This window comes from Oncorhynchus kisutch, unplaced genomic scaffold (genome assembly GCF_002021735.2).
Source record: "Oncorhynchus kisutch isolate 150728-3 unplaced genomic scaffold, Okis_V2 Okis05a-Okis16b_hom, whole genome shotgun sequence".
Taxonomy (NCBI): domain Eukaryota; kingdom Metazoa; phylum Chordata; class Actinopteri; order Salmoniformes; family Salmonidae; genus Oncorhynchus; species Oncorhynchus kisutch.
This window is the reverse complement of record NW_022261982.1, coordinates 4274249-4294248: the sequence shown is the minus strand read 5'-3', so window position 1 is coordinate 4294248 and position 20000 is coordinate 4274249. Positions and strand designations below refer to the sequence as shown.

At 43.2% G+C, this 20000-nt stretch overlaps 1 protein-coding gene across 1 annotated transcript in view; it reads right to left on the bottom strand.

The window, feature by feature from the left end:
• The window catches only part of LOC109877047 (dystrophin-like), a 244760-nt gene that overhangs the window by 92904 nt on the left and 131856 nt on the right, over window positions 1–20000 (bottom strand). Inside the window, 7 exon segments of the mRNA XM_031813663.1 lie at window positions 5539–5711; window positions 5845–5967; window positions 13252–13422; window positions 14660–14812; window positions 14990–15124; window positions 19215–19256; window positions 19258–19321. Coding sequence (XP_031669523.1) covers window positions 5539–5711; window positions 5845–5967; window positions 13252–13422; window positions 14660–14812; window positions 14990–15124; window positions 19215–19256; window positions 19258–19321 — 861 coding nt within the window.

Genomic DNA, 20000 nt, shown 5'->3' with positions numbered 1-20000 from the left:
TAGTCTAGTGGTGAGGATGTTACTGTAGCTTGTCTAGTTAGTTAGTCTAGTGGTGATGATGTACTGTAGCTTGTCTACTAGTTAGTTAGTCTAGTGGTGATGTTACTGTAGCTTGTCTAGTTAGTTAGTCTAGTGGTGATGATGTTACTGTAGCTTGTCTACTAGTTAGTTAGTCTAGTGGTGATGATGTACTGTAGCTTGTCTACTAGTTAGTTAGTCTAGTGGTGATGATGTTACTGTAGCTTGTCTACTAGTTAGTTAGTCTAGTGGTGATGATGTACTGTAGCTTGTCTACTAGTTAGTTAGTCTAGTGGTGATGATGTTATTGTAGCTTGTCTACTAGTTAGTTAGTCTAGTGTTGATGATGTACTGTAGCTTGTCTACTAGTTAGTTAGTCTAGTGGTGATGATGTTACTGTAGCTTGTCTACTAGTTAGTTAGTCTAGTGGTGATGATGTACTGTAGCTTGTCTACTAGTTAGTCTAGTGGTGATGATGTACTGTAGCTTGTCTACTAGTTAGTTAGTCTAGTGGTGATGATGTTACTGTAGCTTGTCTACTAGTTAGTCTAGTGGTGATGATGTACTGTAGCTTGTCTACTAGTTAGTTAGTCTAGTGGTGATGTTACTGTAGCTTGTCTACTAGTTAGTCTAGTGGTGATGATGTACTGTAGCTTGTCTACTAGTTAGTTAGTCTAGTGGTGATGATGTACTGTAGCTTGTCTACTAGTTAGTTAGTCTAGTGGTGATGATGTACTGTAGCTTGTCTACTAGTTAGTTAGTCTAGTGGTGATGATGTACTGTAGCTTGTCTACTAGTTAGTCTAGTGGTGATGATGTACTGTAGCTTGTCTACTAGTTAGTTAGTCTAGTGGTGATGATGTACTGTAGATTGTCTACTAGTTAGTTAGTCTAGTGGTGATGATGTTACTGTAGCTTGTCTACTAGTTAGTTCGTCTAGTGGTGATGATGTACTGTAGCTTGTCTACTAGTTAGTTAGTCTAGTGGTGATGATGTACTGTAGCTTGTCTACTAGTTAGTTAGTCTAGTGGTGATGATGTTACTGTAGCTTGTCTACTAGTTAGTTAGTCTAGTGGTGATGATGTACTGTAGCTTGTCTACTAGTTAGTCTAGTGGTGATGATGTACTGTAGATTGTCTACTAGTTAGTTCGTCTAGTGGTGATGATGTACTGTAGCTTGTCTAGTTAGTTAGTCTAGTGGTGATGATGTTACTGTAGCTTGTCTACTAGTTAGTTAGTCTAGTGGTGATGATGTACTGTAGCTTGTCTACTAGTTAGTTCGTCTAGTGGTGATGATGTACTGTAGCTTGTCTACTAGTTAGTTAGTCTAGTGGTGATGATGTACTGTAGCTTGTCTACTAGTTAGTCTAGTGGTGATGATGTACTGTAGCTTGTCTACTAGTTAGTCTAGTGGTGATGATGTACTGTAGCTTGTCTACTAGTTAGTTAGTCTAGTGGTGATGATGTTACTGTAGCTTGTCTAGTTAGTTAGTCTAGTGGTGATGATGTACTGTAGCTTGTCTACTAGTTAGTTAGTCTAGTGGTGACGATGTTACTGTAGCTTGTCTACTAGTTAGTTAGTCTAGTGGTGATGATGTACTGTAGCTTGTCTACTAGTTAGTTAGTCTAGTGGTGATGATGTACTGTAGCTTGTCTAGTTAGTTAGTCTAGTGGTGATGATCTTACTGTAGCTTGTCTAGTTAGTTAGTCTAGTGGTGAGGATCTTACTGTAGCTTGTCTAGTTAGTTAGTCTAGTGGTGATGATGTACTGTAGCTTGTCTACTAGTTAGTTAGTCTAGTGGTGATGATGTACTGTAGCTTGTCTACTAGTTAGTTAGTCTAGTGGTGATGATGTACTGTAGCTTGTCTACTAGTTAGTTAGTCTAGTGGTGAGGATGTTACTGTAGCTTGTCTAGTTAGTTAGTCTAGTGGTGATGATGTACTGTAGCTTGTCTACTAGTTAGTTAGTCTAGTGGTGATGATGTACTGTAGCTTGTCTAGTTAGTTAGTCTAGTGGTGATGATGTTACTGTAGCTTGTCTACTAGTTAGTTAGTCTAGTGGTGATGATGTACTGTAGCTTGTCTACTAGTTAGTTAGTCTAGTGGTGATGATGTTACTGTAGCTTGTCTACTAGTTAGTTAGTCTAGTGGTGATGATGTTACTGTAGATTGTCTACTAGTTAGTTAGTCTAGTGGTGATGATGTTACTGTAGCTTGTCTACTAGTTAGTTAGTCTAGTGGTGATGATGTTACTGTAGCTTGTCTACTAGTTAGTTAGTCTAGTGGTGATGATGTACTGTAGCTTGTCTACTAGTTAGTCTAGTGGTGATGATGTACTGTAGCTTGTCTACTAGTTAGTTAGTCTAGTGGTGATGATGTACTGTAGCTTGTCTACTAGTTAGTTAGTCTAGTGGTGATGATGTTACTGTAGCTTGTCTACTAGTTAGTTAGTCTAGTGGTGATGATGTACTGTAGCTTGTCTACTAGTTAGTCTAGTGGTGATGATGTACTGTAGCTTGTCTACTAGTTAGTTAGTCTAGTGGTGATGATGTACTGTAGCTTGTCTACTAGTTAGTCTAGTGGTGATGATGTACTGTAGCTTGTCTACTAGTTAGTTAGTCTAGTGGTGATGATGTACTGTAGATTGTCTACTAGTTAGTTAGTCTAGTGGTGATGATGTTACTGTAGCTTGTCTACTAGTTAGTTCGTCTAGTGGTGATGATGTACTGTAGCTTGTCTACTAGTTAGTTAGTCTAGTGGTGATGATGTACTGTAGCTTGTCTACTAGTTAGTTAGTCTAGTGGTGATGATGTTACTGTAGCTTGTCTACTAGTTAGTTAGTCTAGTGGTGATGATGTACTGTAGCTTGTCTACTAGTTAGTCTAGTGGTGATGATGTACTGTAGATTGTCTACTAGTTAGTTCGTCTAGTGGTGATGATGTACTGTAGCTTGTCTAGTTAGTTAGTCTAGTGGTGATGATGTTACTGTAGCTTGTCTACTAGTTAGTTAGTCTAGTGGTGATGATGTACTGTAGCTTGTCTACTAGTTAGTTCGTCTAGTGGTGATGATGTACTGTAGCTTGTCTACTAGTTAGTTAGTCTAGTGGTGATGATGTACTGTAGCTTGTCTACTAGTTAGTCTAGTGGTGATGATGTACTGTAGCTTGTCTACTAGTTAGTCTAGTGGTGATGATGTACTGTAGCTTGTCTACTAGTTAGTTAGTCTAGTGGTGATGATGTACTGTAGCTTGTCTACTAGTTAGTCTAGTGGTGATGATGTACTGTAGCTTGTCTACTAGTTAGTTAGTCTAGTGGTGATGATGTACTGTAGATTGTCTACTAGTTAGTTAGTCTAGTGGTGATGATGTTACTGTAGCTTGTCTACTAGTTAGTTCGTCTAGTGGTGATGATGTACTGTAGCTTGTCTACTAGTTAGTTAGTCTAGTGGTGATGATGTACTGTAGCTTGTCTACTAGTTAGTTAGTCTAGTGGTGATGATGTTACTGTAGCTTGTCTACTAGTTAGTTAGTCTAGTGGTGATGATGTACTGTAGCTTGTCTACTAGTTAGTCTAGTGGTGATGATGTACTGTAGATTGTCTACTAGTTAGTTCGTCTAGTGGTGATGATGTACTGTAGCTTGTCTAGTTAGTTAGTCTAGTGGTGATGATGTTACTGTAGCTTGTCTACTAGTTAGTTAGTCTAGTGGTGATTATGTACTGTAGCTTGTCTACTAGTTAGTTCGTCTAGTGGTGATGATGTACTGTAGCTTGTCTACTAGTTAGTTAGTCTAGTGGTGATGATGTACTGTAGCTTGTCTACTAGTTAGTCTAGTGGTGATGATGTACTGTAGCTTGTCTACTAGTTAGTCTAGTGGTGATGATGTACTGTAGCTTGTCTACTAGTTAGTTAGTCTAGTGGTGATGATGTTACTGTAGCTTGTCTAGTTAGTTAGTCTAGTGGTGATGATGTACTGTAGCTTGTCTACTAGTTAGTTAGTCTAGTGGTGACGATGTTACTGTAGCTTGTCTACTAGTTAGTTAGTCTAGTGGTGATGATGTACTGTAGCTTGTCTACTAGTTAGTTAGTCTAGTGGTGATGATGTTACTGTAGCTTGTCTAGTTAGTTAGTCTAGTGGTGATGATCTTACTGTAGCTTGTCTAGTTAGTTAGTCTAGTGGTGAGGATCTTACTGTAGCTTGTCTAGTTAGTTAGTCTAGTGGTGATGATGTACTGTAGCTTGTCTACTAGTTAGTTAGTCTAGTGGTGATGATGTACTGTAGCTTGTCTACTAGTTAGTTAGTCTAGTGGTGATGATGTACTGTAGCTTGTCTACTAGTTAGTTAGTCTAGTGGTGAGGATGTTACTGTAGCTTGTCTAGTTAGTTAGTCTAGTGGTGATGATGTACTGTAGCTTGTCTACTAGTTAGTTAGTCTAGTGGTGATGGTGTACTGTAGCTTGTCTAGTTAGTTAGTCTAGTGGTGATGATGTTACTGTAGCTTGTCTACTAGTTAGTTAGTCTAGTGGTGATGATGTACTGTAGCTTGTCTACTAGTTAGTTAGTCTAGTGGTGATGATGTTACTGTAGCTTGTCTACTAGTTAGTTAGTCTAGTGGTGATGATGTTACTGTAGATTGTCTACTAGTTAGTTAGTCTAGTGGTGATGATGTTACTGTAGCTTGTCTACTAGTTAGTTAGTCTAGTGGTGACGATGTTACTGTAGCTTGTCTACTTAGTTAACAACCCCATGAGGAGGGTTGCCCCCCCCCCCTGGTCTCCTAGTTAAACAGCTCACACCTGGTGTCTCCCCATGAGGAGGGTTGGCCCCCCTGGTCTCCTAGTTAAACAGCTCACAACTGGTGTCTCCCCATGAGGAGGGTTGGCCCCCTGGTCTCCTAGTTAAACAGCTCACACCTGGTGTCTCCCCATGAGGAGGGTTGGCCCCCCTGGTCTCCTAGTTAAACAGCTCACAACTGGTGTCTCCCCATGAGGAGGGTTGGCCCCCCTGGTCTCCTAGTTAAACAGCTCACACCTGGTGTCTCCCCATGAGGAGGGTTGGCCCTCCCTGGTCTAGTTTGTCTTCACCTGTTGACCCAGTCCTTCCTGTCCAGAGTTAGTAACCCCTGTGTGCCCCCATGAGGAGGGTTGGTCCTCCCTGGTCTAGTTTGTCTTCACCTGTTGACCCAGTCCTTCCTGTCCAGAGTTAGTAACCCCTGTGTGTCCCCATGAGGAGGGTTGGTCCTCCCTGGTCTAGTTTGTCTTCACCTGTTGACCCAGTCCTTCCTGTCCAGAGTTAGTAACGCCTGTGTGTCCCCATGAGGAGGGTTGGTCCTCCCTGGTCTAGTTTGTCTTCACCTGTTGACCCAGTCCTTCCTGTCCAGAGTTAGTAACCCCTGTGTGTCCCCATGAGGAGGGTTGGCCCTCCCTGGTCTAGTTTGTCTTCACCTGTTGACCCAGTCCTTCCTGTCCAGAGTTAGTAACCCCAGTGTGTCCCCAATAGATTCCCATTATTCCTGGTACGTACCTGAGCCTGTCCAGGTACAACTTGTTGACTTTGTCCCAGTTAGTGTTGAGCAGCAGAGCTGTCTCCTGAACCCTGGTTCTCTCTGCTGGAGTGGCGATGGCCACCACCTCCTCTCTCCTGGCTAGAGCGCCCTCTACAGGGGGGCGGAGGTTCTTCAGATTCACCTTCACCTCCTGAGACACAGGGACGTAGGCAGACAGGCACGCACACACACACACATGTTAACCACACACACACACGTACATATACAGGTTTGAAACCAACAGTATGAAACACGCACACACACGCACACACACACACACTGACCTGAAGGCACTGTCCCTGCTGGGGTAGGTTATAGAAGACGGCCTGCCAGTACTCAGGAGAGTTCAGTTGGAAGTCTGTCTCAGAGACGGAACGCAGCAGGGTCTGCAGCTCTCCCAGGTACTCCTACACACACACATATACACACACACACACACACACACACACACACTCACACACTCACACACACACACACACACACACACACACACACACACACACACACACACACACACACACACACACACACACACACACACACACACACACACATATACACTCAATTATAACTAAACAATAACCCCAAACTTATTCTGAACTACACAAACTATACAATATTAAACAACACTAAACACAAAGCCATCTATTACTGATAGATCCTCATCAGTTGATATTCCTACTGGGGTCAGGAGTTGTTCTGGTACTTGGTCAGGAAAACCTCCTTGCCCTACCACTTTATACTATAGATACCTTCACAGAGGGGGTAAGGTTGCCTACCACAACATACTGTAGATACCTTTACAGAGAGGATAGGCTACACACACACACACTTTATACTATAGATACCTTCACAGAGGGGGTATGGTTCCCTACCACTGCATACTGTAGATACCTTCACAGAGGGGGTAGGCTACCTACCAATATATACTGTAGATACCTTCACAGAGGGGGTAGGCTACCTACCACTATATACTGTAGGTACCTTCACAGAGAGGGTAGGCTACCTACCAATATATACTGTAGATACCTTCACAGAGGGGGTAGGCTACCTACCAATATATACTGTAGATACCTTCACAGAGGGGGTAGGCTACCTACCACTATATACTGTAGGTACCTTCACAGAGAGGGTAGGCTACCTACCACTACATACTGTAGATACCTTCACAGAGTGGGTAGGCTACCTACCACTACATACTGTAGATACCTTCACAGAGGGGGTAGGCTACCTACCACTACATACTGTAGATACCTTCACAGAGGGGGTAGGCTACCTACCAATATATACTGTAGATACCTTCACAGGGGGGTAGGCTACATACCACTATATACTGTAGATACCTTCACAGAGGGGGTAGGCTACCTACCACTACATACTGTAGATACCTTCACAGAGGGGGTAGGCTACCTACAAATATATACTGTAGATACCTTCACAGAGGGGGTAGGCTACCTACCACTATATACTGTAGATACCTTCACAGAGAGGGTAGGCTACCTACCACTACATACTGTAGATACCTTCACAGGGGGGGTAGGCTACCTACCAATATATACTGTAGATACCTTCACAGAGGGGGTAGGCTACCTACCACTACATACTGTAGATACCTTCACAGAGGGGGTAGGCTACCTACCACTATATACTGTAGGTACCTTCACAGAGGGGGTAGGCTACCTACCACTATATACTGTAGATACCTTCACAGAGGGGGTAGGCTACCTACCACTATATACTGTAGATACCTTCACAGAGGGTTCAGTCAAGACAGTGTTTGTTGTTATTCCTGTGCTGTGTTCTAGTACAACATCTCTCGAATCCCTCACTATCTCTTTACATTATTTCTCTTTAAAAAATATATATATATATTTTCATTCCGTTTTTTACATGGACATTAACATAAGATGTAGTAACTCATAACTCTCTCTCCTGTCATTAAGTGTTGAGAGGAGAGGAGGACAGACAGCCTGATATAATGTGTTGGTTATAGAAACCTGAGTAAATACTGACGAACAGGTTGAATTAGAGAGAGAGAGAGAGAGAGAGAGGAGGATAGATAACCTGATATAATGTGTGGGTTATAGAAACCTGAGTAAACACTGAAGAACAGGTTGAATTAGAGAGAGAGAGAGAGAGAGAGGAGGATAGACAACCTGATATAATGTGTGGGTTATAGAAACCTGAGTAAATACTGACGAAAAGGTTGAATTAGAGAGAGAGAGAGAGAGAGGAGGATAGACAACCTGATATAATGTGTGGGTTATAGAAACCTGAGTAAACACTGACGAACAGGGAGAAAGGTGATTGAGGACACTGGTGTCGGTAAAGTTCATTTAGAGTCTGACAGACAGAGCAGAAGAGAGTTTAATGAGCCAGTCAGTAGTGTTTAATCCATCCTTTCATAAACACAGTTCGTTACTCAGTGTAGCTCACTGTCTTATACCTGATTTACACGTGGATTTGTCATATGCACAGAAACAGCAGGGTGTAAAAGGTACAGTTTGATTGTGTCCCTGTAGATGTCCGTTTGCTGTATCTATATATTGTGTGTATTGCTCTTAATTGTAACCCAATGGAAGTCATCCAACAATCCCATCATGCACCTAACAGCGTTCCCCAGAACTTCACAACAGCACTTCAACTCACCTTTTTAGCCCAAATACAACAACATCAAGACATAACCATCTCACCTCTTATGTCGGCTCTGTTTCTTAATGATCAGAACATGGATCGCGTTGTGATTTGACAGGCACAAAGACGTGCGTTGTGATTTGACAGGCACAAAGACGTGCGTTGTGATTTGACAGGCACAAAGAGGTGCGTTGTGATTTGACAGGCACAAAGAGGTGCGTTGTGTGTTTAGAGTATGTTAAAGTTAGCCTGGTTCCAACCAGTCGGCTACACAGCACCAACAGATATGGAACTAGGCTATGGCAGAGTAGGTTCAGTCACGAGGACAGAAGTAGTCATTCATAGGTCTATACGGTGTAAATACAGTGGGATTTCACAGTTAAATACCTGGTCATTGGTATTTATTATGGATCCCCATTAGCTGCTGCTTTGGCAGCAGATACACTTCCTGGGGTCCAGGAAGTGGAGGGGTCATTGACGTACCGTGACGGAAACAGCCACCATAGTGTTCAAATGTGTGTTCACTGTTGATACTGTATGCCTTGCCAAATATAGATGGATGTAGACTACATGTGGGTTTGTCTTGTTTTGTGGTCTACTGATGCTTGTCTTGTTTTGTGGTCTACTGATGCTTGTCTTGTTTTGTGGTCTACTGATGCTTGTCTTGTTTTGTGGTCTACTGATGCTTGTCTTGTTTTGTGGTCTACTGATGCTTGTTTTGTGGTCTACTGATGCTTGTTTTGTGGTCTACTGATGCTTGTCCTGTTTTGTGGTCTACTGATGCTTGTCTTGTTTTGTGGTCTACTGATGCTTGTCTTGTTTTGTGGTCTACTGATGCTTGTCTTGTTTTGTGGTCTACTGATGCTTGTCTTGTTTTGTGGTCTACTGATGCTTGTCTTGTTTTGTGGTCTACTGATGCTTGTCTTGTCCTGTGGTCTACTGATGCTTGTTTTGTGGTCTACTGATGCTTGTTTTGTGGTCTACTGATGCTTGTCCTGTTTCGTGGTCTACTGATGCCTGTCTTGTTTTGTGGTCTACTGATGTTTGTCTTGTTTTGTGGTCTACTGATGCCTGTCTTGTTTTGTGGTCTACTGATGCGTGTCTTGTTTTGTGGTCTACTGATGCTTGTCTTGTTTTGTGGTCTACTGATGCTTGTCTTGTCTTGTGGTCTACTGATGCTTGTCTTGTTTTGTGGTCTACTGATGCTTGTCTTGTTTTGTGGTCTACTGATGCTTGTCTTGTTTTGTGGTCTACTGATGCTTGTTTTGTGGTCTACTGATGCTTGTTTTGTGGTCTACTGATGCTTGTTGTGTGGTCTACTGATGCTTGTTGTGTGGTCTACTGATGCCTGTCTTGTTTTGTGGTCTACTGATGCTTGTCTTGTTTTGTGATCTACTGATGCTTGTTTTGTGGTCTACTGATGCTTGTTGTGTGGTCTACTGATGCTTGTTGTGTGGTCTACTGATGCCTGTCTTGTTTTGTGGTCTACTGATGCTTGTTGTGTGGTCTACTGATGCCTGTCTTGTTTTGTGGTCTACTGATGCTTGTTGTGTGATCTACTGATGCTTGTCTTGTTTTGTGGTCTACTGATGCTTGTCTTGTTGTGTGATCTACTGATGCTTGTCTTGTTGTGTGGTCTACTGATGCTTGTCTTGTTGTGTGGTCTACTGATGCTTGTCTTGTTGTGTGATCTACTGATGCTTGTCTTGTTTTGTGGTCTACTGATGCTTGTCTTGTTGTGTGATCTACTGATGCTTGTCTTGTTGTGTGATCTACTGATGCTTGTCTTGTTGTGTGGTCTACTGATGCTTGTCTTGTTGTGTGGTCTACTGATGCTTGTCTTGTTGTGTGGTCTACTGATGCTTGTCTTGTTGTGTGATCTACTGATGCTTGTGACGGATGTTTTAAAAGCAGCCAAATGTCCCTATGATCCAACTCACATGACTAAACACACTCCTCCTCCACACCAATCCAATGTGGATTTCATTCATCAGCCCTGCCACACAGGCAGGTGTTCATGTGTGTGGAGCCCTGTGTGAAGATTTGAGTATGGTGCGTTTTCATTGGGTGACTGGATACATACATGAGGGTCATTGATTGGTTGTGACTCCAGACAGGGGTCAGGTGACTGTGATTGACACAACCCATGTTGATTGACAGGACATGCAGTGGTGATGTGAGGCAGGAAACCAGAAACATAACACAACAGAACAGCAAATCAGAGGCCAGGTGTGTAACATGCTGCTTCTTCACACACTGAGGGAAGAATGGAGGGATGAACACCTGGATGATGCAACTGAGGAGGAAAACTAGAAAAAACCCATTCATTAATACTGTCTGAAGGCTACATGTCATCATCCCCTCAGTAATACTGTCTGAAAGCTACATGTCATCATCCCCTCAGTAATACTGTCTGAAAGCTACATGTCATCATCCCCTCAGTAATACTGTCTGAAAGCTACATGTCATCATCCCCTCAGTAATACTGTCTGAAAGCTACATATCATCATCCTCTCAGTAATACTGTCTGAAAGCTACATGTCATCATCCCCTCAGTAATACTGTCTGAAAGCTACATGTCATCCCCTCAGTAATACTGACTGAAAGCTACATATCATCCCCTCAGTAATACTGTCTGAAGGCTACATATCATCATCCTCTCAGTAATACTGTCTGAAAGCTACATATCATCCCCTCAGTAATACTGTCTGAAAGTTACACATCATCCCCTCAGTAATACTGTCTGAAGGTTACATATCATCATCCCCTCAGTAATACTGTCTGAAAGCTACATGTCATCATCCCCTCAGTAATACTGTCTGAAAGCTACATATCATCCCCTCAGTAATACTGTCTGAAAGCTACATATCATCATCCCCTCAGTAATACTGTCTGAAGGCTACATATCATCCCCTCAGTAATACTGTCTGAAAGCTACACATCATCCCCTCAGTAATACTGTCTGAAAGCTACACATCATCCCCTCAGTAATACTGTCTGAAGGCTACATGTCATCATCCCCTCAGTAATACTGTCTGAAAGCTACACATCATCCCCTCAGTAATACTGTCTGAAAGCTACACATCATCCCCTCAGTAATACTGTCTGAAAGCTACATGTCATCTAGTTGGCTTGGCTCTGGGCCTTCAATAACTTGTTAACAGACCCTTGTTAAGAGACCTGCTATTGGACTGGACTAGGATATACCTGCCGTCTGATTGGACTAGAATATACCTGCTGTCTGATTGGACTAGGATATACCCGCTGTCTGACTGGACTAGGATATACCTGCTGTCTGTCTAGACTAGGATATACCTGCTGTCTGTCTAGACTAGGATATACCTGCTGTCGGACTGGACTAGGATATACCTGCTGTCTGTCTAGACTAGGATATACCTGCTGTCTGTCTAGACTAGGATATACCTGCTGTCGGACTGGACTAGGATATACCTGCTGTCTGTCTAGACTAGGATATACCTGCCGTTTGATTGGACTAGAATATACCTGCTGTCTGATTGGACTAGGATATACCCGCTGTCTGACTGGACTATGATATACCTGCTGTCTGACTGGACTAGCATATACCTGCTGTCTGACTGGACTAGGATATACCTGCTGTCTGTCTAGACTAGGGTATACCTGCTGTCTGTCTAGACTAGGATATACCTGCTATCTGTCTAGACTAGGATATACCTGCTGTCTGACTGGACTAGAATATACCTGCTGTCTGTCTAGACTAGGATATACCTGCTGTCTGTCTAGACTAGGATATACCTGCTGTCTGTCTGGACTAGGATATACCTGCTGTCTGTCTGGACTAGGATATACCTGCTGTCTGTCTGGACTAGGATATACCTGCTGTCTGTCTGGACTAGAATATACCTGCTGTCTGTCTGGACTAGAATATACCTGCTGTCTGTCTGGACTAGGATATACCTGCTGTCTGTCTGGACTAGGATATACCTGCTGTCTGTCTGGACTAGAATATACCTGCTGTCTGTCTAGACTAGGATATACCTGCTGTCTGTCTGGACTAGGATATACCTGCTGTCTGTCTGGACTAGGATATACCTGCTGTCTGTCTGGACTAGGATATACCTGCTGTCTGTCTAGACTAGGATATACCTGCTGTCTGTCTGGACTATGATATACCTGCTGTCTGACTGGACTAGGATATACCTGCTGTCTGTCTGGACTAGGATATACCTGCTGTCTGTCTGGACTAGGATATACCTGCTGTCTGTCTGGACTAGGATATACCTGCTGTCTGTCTGGACTAGAATATACCTGCTGTCTGACTGGACTATGATATACCTGCTGTCTGACTGGACTAGAATATACCTGCTGTCTGTCCGGACTAGAATATACCTGCTGTCTGACTGGACTATGATATACCTGCTGTCTGACTGGACTAGAATATACCTGCTGTCTGTCTGGACTAGGATATACCTGCTGTCTGTCTGGACTAGGATATACCTGCTGTCTGTCTGGACTAGAATATACCTGCTGTCTGTCTGGACTAGGATATACCTGCTGTCTGTCTGGACTAGGATATACCTGCTGTCTGACTGGACTAGGATATACCTGCTGTCTGTCTGGACTAGGATATACCTGCTGTCTGTCTGGACTAGGATATACAGGTTAACTACATCATATCAACGTCTGGTGTTTGCATCTCACTCATTCAGGAGCCCTTTATTTCATGTTTGATATTGATATTCACTGATTGATATTAGTTGGTTGATATTTGTCTTTCCTATTTGATTAATGGATTAGTGACTTCAATGACAGCTCAATCCAGGTTATAATTAGTAGTTGGTTCTTACTAGCTAGCGGGCAGGGGTAAGTTGGCACCAGGGAATGCTGTCAATTCCAATCAATTGAGAAAGTAAACCAAATTCCAATTCCAAATGTTGCTCATTGAAAAGCATTGAAGAGAATTGGAATTTCAGATTACTTCCTGAATTCAACAGGATTTAAATGGAATTGAACCCAACCCTGGTTGACACGGGACAAGTTGGCACGGCGCAGATTGGCACGGGGCAGGGGGAACTCACACTTTGTCGGCGGTAGGGGGTGAATTTAGCCTCCACCTCCTGCCAGCGTGTGTTGAGCTGGAGGAGGCGGGGCTGCACCAGCGAGGTCGCCCCTGCGTCTGACAGTTCTTTGGCCAATCCCTGCACCTCTTTCAGATCCTCACTCTTCTCATCGAACTCTGAGCCAATCTCCTAGTGAATGGGACAAAACCAGCCAGAGTCACACCCAGGGGGAATATCAGTCACACACACACACACACACACACACGAACACGAACACACACGAACACACGAACACACACACACACACACACACACACACACACACACACACACACACACACACACACACACACACACACACACACACACACACACACACACACACACACACACACACACACACACACACACACACACACACACACCTACACACACACACACACACACACACACACCTTGGAGAAAACCCAGTTAGCAGACCAGCCATACAGGGGAGAGATTTCACTCACACACATAAGGAAGACACACACTCTTCCATGCAGGGGAGTGATCATTCAGGATCAGTGATCATTCAGGATCATTCAGGATCATTCAGGATCATTCTCCCCAGAAAGAGGAGAAACCATCTACTCTTTCCAGTTAGATCAGGGAAATGAAGAGAGAGAAGATTCACAATAAGAGTCCCTTTTTATTAGATCAGGGAAATGAGGAGAGAGAAGATTCACAAGGAGAGTATGTCTGGCTTCATCTGGTACAGACTTTAATAAATGTGAAAACCCTCTGTTAGAGGGCAGGGCAGAAAAGAAGCGGTGAAATGAGCGGACAGACAGAAAGACAGACTGGAAGACAGACTGGAAGACAGAGAGACAGACAGACAGACATCTAGTGCTGGTAGTTTCAGGTACAGGTGAGAATGACAGGTGACTCTCAAGAGGAGTTCAATTTAGCGGAATGTCATTTTGATCACCTGGAACAAAGACACACACTGTCAGATTACACTCAGAGAAATACATATTTAAACAGAGAGGAGAAGAGAGACAGAAAGAGAGGAGAAGAGAGACAGAAAGAGAGGAGAAGAGAGACAGAAAGAGAGGAGAAGAGAGAGACAGAAAGAGAGAGGAAGAGAGACAGAAAGAGAGGAGAAGAGAGAGACAGAAAGAGAGGAGAAGAGAGACAGAAAGAGAGGAGAAGAGAGAGACAGAAAGAGAGAGGAAGAGAGACAGAAAGAGAGAGGAAGAGAGACAGAAAGAGAGAGGAAGAGAGACAGAAAGAGAGGAGAAGAGAGAGACAGAAAGAGAGGAGAAGAGAGACAGAAAGAGAGGAGAAGAGAGACAGAGAGAGAGGAGAAGAGAGAGACAGACAGCTAGATCAGAGTGAGATATAAAGGGAGAGACAGATATAGAGACAGGAAGAGAGAGGGTTTCACCTTAACCCTCTGTTCCTCTGCTGGATCAGGTAGTTCAGCCACGCTCCTCTCAATGTCGTCCAGCCACTGGAGAAGGTCATCAGTCTTCCTACGGTACTGATACCACTGGGGGGCTATCGCTAGGGCCTTCCTCCTCCTCACACCACGCAGGTCCTACACACACACACACACACACACACACACACACACGCACACACGCACACACACACACACACACCACGCACACACACATACGCACACGCACACACACAATCAGGTGAACTAATGATAGAATGGTACAACATTATATATTTCTTAATGTTGTCATTATTCCCAGACTGTATACTGCACCATGACACTGTTGTATTTAGTGTTGAGCTGATTGTGTTTGATTCTGATCTGTTCTTTCTTGTCCAGGTCTGGAACTCTCCTCTGTAGCTTCTGTCCTTTCAGCAACAGCTCCTTCACTGCCCCCTCCTCACAGTTCTACAACAGAGAGAAGAGACAGAGAGAGACAGAGATGGGGGAGAGCAGAGAGAGAGATGGGGGAGAGAGATCAGGGGGAGAGAGAGGGAGAGAGAGAGATGGGGGGAGAGGGATCGGGGAGAGAGATCGGGAGAGAGAAGAGATGGGGAGAGAGATTGGGGGAAGGAGAGAGAGAGAGATGGGGGAGAGAAGAGAGAGGGAGAGAGAGAGATGGGGGAGAGAGATCGGGGAGAGGAGATGGGGAGAGAGATGGGGGGAGAGAGAGAGAGATGGGGGAGAGAGATCGGGGGAGAGAGAGAGAGAGATGGGGAGAGAGAGAAAGGGAGAGAGGAGAGATGGGGGAGAGAGAGATCAAGGGGAGAGAGAGAGATGGGGAGAGAGAGATGGGAGAGAGATCGGGGGGGGAGAGAGAGAGTGTATGTGAGAGAGAGATGGGGGAGAGAGATAGAGAAAGATTGGGGAGAGATAGAGGAGGGGAGAGAGAGAGAGAGATGGGGAGAGAGATTGGGGGAGAGAGAGAGAGATGCGGGGAGAGAGATCGGGGGAGAGAGAGAGAGGAGAGAGTATGGGGAGAGAGATCGGGGAGAGAGAGAGAGAGATGGGGGAGAGAGATCGGGGGAGAGAGAGAGAGAGGGAGAGAGAGAGAGATGGGAGAGAGATCGGGGAGAGAGATGGGAGAGAGATCGGGGGAGAGAGAGAGATGGGGGGGGAGAGAGAGAGATGGGGAGAGAGATCGGGGGGGGGAGAGAGAGAGAGGATGGGGGAGAGAGATCGGGGGAGCGAGAAGAGAGAGAAAGGGAGAGAGAGAGATGGGGGAGAGAGATCATGGGGAGAGAGAGAGATGGGGGAGAGATCATGGGGAGAGAGAGAGATGGGGGGAGGAGAGAGAGATGGGGAGAGAGATCGGGGGGGAGAGAGAGAGTGTATGTGAGAGAGAGATGGGGGGAGAGAGATAGAGGAGGGGAGAGAGAGATGGGGGAGAGAAAGAGATGGAGAGAGAGAGAGAAAGAGAGAGAGTAGGAGATATAGGGGAGAAGAGAGAGAGAGATGGGGGAGAGAGATCAGGGGGAGAGAGGGAGAGAGAGAGAGATTGGGGAGAGAGAGAGAGGAGGAGAGAGAGAGATGGGGGAGGAGAGATCATGGGGGAGAGAGAGAGATGGGGGAGAGAGATCATGTGGAGAGAGAGAGATGGGGGAGAGAGATGGGGAGAGAGATCGGGGGGAGAGAGAGATGGGGGAGAGAGATCATGGGGAGAGAGAGATGGGGGAGGGAGAAGTAGGATAAAGCAACAGAGAGAGATGGGGGGGAGAGAGAGAGAGATGGGGAGAGAGATCGGGGGGAGAGAGAGATTGGGGAGAGATAGAAGAGGGGAGAGGAGATGGATGAGAGGAAGAGGATGGGGAGAGAGAGAGGAAAGAGAGAGATATAGGGGAGAATAGAGAGAAAGAGAGAGAGTGAGAGATATAGGGGAGAATAGAGAGAAAGAGAGAGAGTGAGAGATATAGGGGAGAAGAGAGAGAAAGAGAGAGAGTGGAGAGATATAGGGGAGAATAGAGAGAAAGAGAATGAGAGTGAGAGATATAGGGGAGAAGAGAGAGAAAGAGAGAGCGTGAGAGATATAGGGGAGAATAGAGAGGAAAGAGAGAGAGTGAGAGATATAGGGAGAAGAGAAGAGAGAGAAAGAGAGAGAGTGAGAGATATAGGGAGAAGAGAGAGAAAGAGAGAGAGAGATATGAAGAAGTTACTTGAATGAAAGAACAGAAATAGAACATAATAGAACAGAATAGAATAGAACAGAATAGAACAGAATAGAATAGAACAGAATAGAACAGAAATAGAACATAATAGAACAGAACAGAACAGAATAGAACAGAATAGAATAGAACAGAATAGAACAGAAATAGAACATAATAGAACAGAACAGAACAGAATAGAATAGAACATAATAGAACAGAATAGAATAGAACAGAATAGAATAGAATAGAACAGAATAGAACAGAACAGAATAGAACAGAATAGAACAGAATAGAACAGAATAGAATAGAACAGAATAGAACAGAATAGAACAGAATAGAATAGAACAGAATAGAACAGAACAGAATAGAACAGAACAGAATAGAACAGAATAGAACAGAATAGAATAGAACAGAATAGAACAGAATAGAACAGAATAGAATAGAACAGAATAGAACAGAATAGAACAGAACAGAACAGAATAGAATAGAACAGAATAGAACAGAATAGAACAGAATAGAATAGAACAGAACAGAATAGAATAGAACAGAATAGAAACGAACAGAATAGAACAGAACAGAATAGAACAGAATGGAATAGAACAGAACAGAACAGAATAGAATAGAACAGAATAGAACAGAATGGAATAGAACAGAACAGAACAGAATAGAACAGAATGGAATAGAACAGAACAGAATAGAATAGAACAGAATAGAACAGAATGGAATAGAACAGAACAGAACAGAATAGAACAGAATGGAATAGAACATAATAGAACAGAATAGAATAGAACAGAATAGAACAGAACAGAACAGAACAGAATAGAACAGAATAGAACAGAATAGAATAGAACAGAATAGAATAGAACAGAATAGAACAGAATAGAATAGAACAGAATAGAACAGAATGGAATAGAACAGAATAGAACATAACAGAATAGAACAGAATAGAACAGAATAGAACAGAATAGAATAGAACAGAATAGAACAGAATGGAATAGAACAGAACAGAACAGAATAGAACAGAACAGAATAGAACAGAATGGAATAGAACAGAACAGAATAGAATAGAACAGAATGGAATAGAACAGAACAGAACAGAACAGAATAGAACAGAATGGAATAGAACAGAACAGAACAGAACAGAACAGAACAGAATAGAACAGAACAGAATAGAACAGAATGGAATAGAACAGAACAGAACAGAATAGAACAGAATGGAATAGAACAGAATAGAACAGAATAGAACAGAACAGAATAGAACAGAATGGAATAGAACAGAACAGAACAGAATAGAATAGAACAGAATAGAACAGAATGGAATAGAACAGAATGGAATAGAACAGAACAGAACAGAATAGAACAGAACAGAATAGAACAGAATGGAATAGAACAGAACAGAACAGAACAGAATAGAACAGAATGGAATAGAACAGAATAGAACAGAATAGAACAGAACAGAAATAGAACATAACAGAATAGAACAGAATAGAACAGAATAGAATAGAACAGAATAGAACAGAACGGAATAGAACAGAATAGAACAGAATAGAACAGAACAGAATAGAACAGAATGGAATAGAACAGAACAGAACAGAACAGAATAGAATGGAATAGAACAGAACAGAACAGAACAGAATAGAACAGAACAGAATAGAACAGAATAGAACAGAACAGAATAGAACAGAATAGAACAGAATGGAATAGAACAGAATAGAATAGAATAGAACAGAACAGAATAGAACAGAATGGAATAGAACAGAACAGAACAGATAGAACCAGAACAGAATAGAACAGAATGGAATAGAACAGAACAGAACAGAATAGAACAGAACAGAATAGAACAGAACAGAACAGAATAGAACAGAACAGAATAGAACAGAATGGAATAGACAGAACAGTATAGAACAGAACAGAATAGAACAGAATAGAACCGAATATAATAGAACAGTATAGAACAGAACAGAACAGAATAGAACAGAATGGAATAGAACAGAATGGAATAGAACAGAACAGAATAGAACAGAATGGAATAGAACAGAATAGAACAGAATAGAACAGAACAGAACAGAACAGAATAGAACAGAACAGAATAGAACAGAATGGAATAGAACAGAACAGTATAGAACAGAACAGAATAGAACAGAACAGAATAGAACAGAATGGAATAGAACAGAACAGAATAGAACAGAATGGAATAGAACAGAATGGAATAGAACAGAACAGAATAGAACAGAACAGAATAGAACAGAATGGAATAGAAACAGAACAGAATAGAACAGAATGGAATAGAACAGAATGGAATAGAACAGAACAGAACAGAATGGAATAGAACAGAATAGAAGCGTGTGTGTTACCCCGTCCTGTCCTGTGAAATCTTCCTCCTTGAGGTTCTCTCCCTTGTTTCTCTTCTTCCTCCAGCAGGTCCAGCCAGATCTTAGCTTCACTGTGGAACTGCTCCACCCTCCACCGCTGATGCTGCTGCCTACACACACACACACACACACACACACACACACACACACACACACACACACACACACACACACACACACACACACACACACCACACACACACACACACACACACACACGTGCGCACACACGTGCACGCGCACACACACAATCATGTAAACTTTGATGCACTTTTGTGCATCATGGCCTACAGAAATGACTAAGATATTTCTCCATTTGAGAATGTTGTCTGACTGTTTGTGGAGGATCTCTTCATATAAACACACAGGACTGTAGAGGATAGAGAGAGATGTGGTCAAAAGGCAATGAACTGGCTTAGTTAGAGGGCAGGGGGTCAGTATAGAGAGAGATGAGGTCAAAAGGCAATGAACTGGCTTAGTTAGAGGGCAGGGGGTCAGTATAGAGAGAGATGAGGTCAAAAGGCAATGAACTGGCTTAGTTAGAGGGCAGGGGGTCAGTATAGAGAGAGATGTGGTCAAAAGGCAATGAACTGGCTTAGTTAGAGGGCAGGGGGTCAGTATAGAGAGAGATGTGGTCGAAAGGCAATGAACTGGCTTAGTTAGAGGGCAGGGGGTCAGGATAGAGAGAGATGTGGTCAAAGGGCAATGAACTGGCTTAGTTAGAGGGCAGGGGGTCAGTATAGAGAGAGATGAGGTCAAAAGGCAATG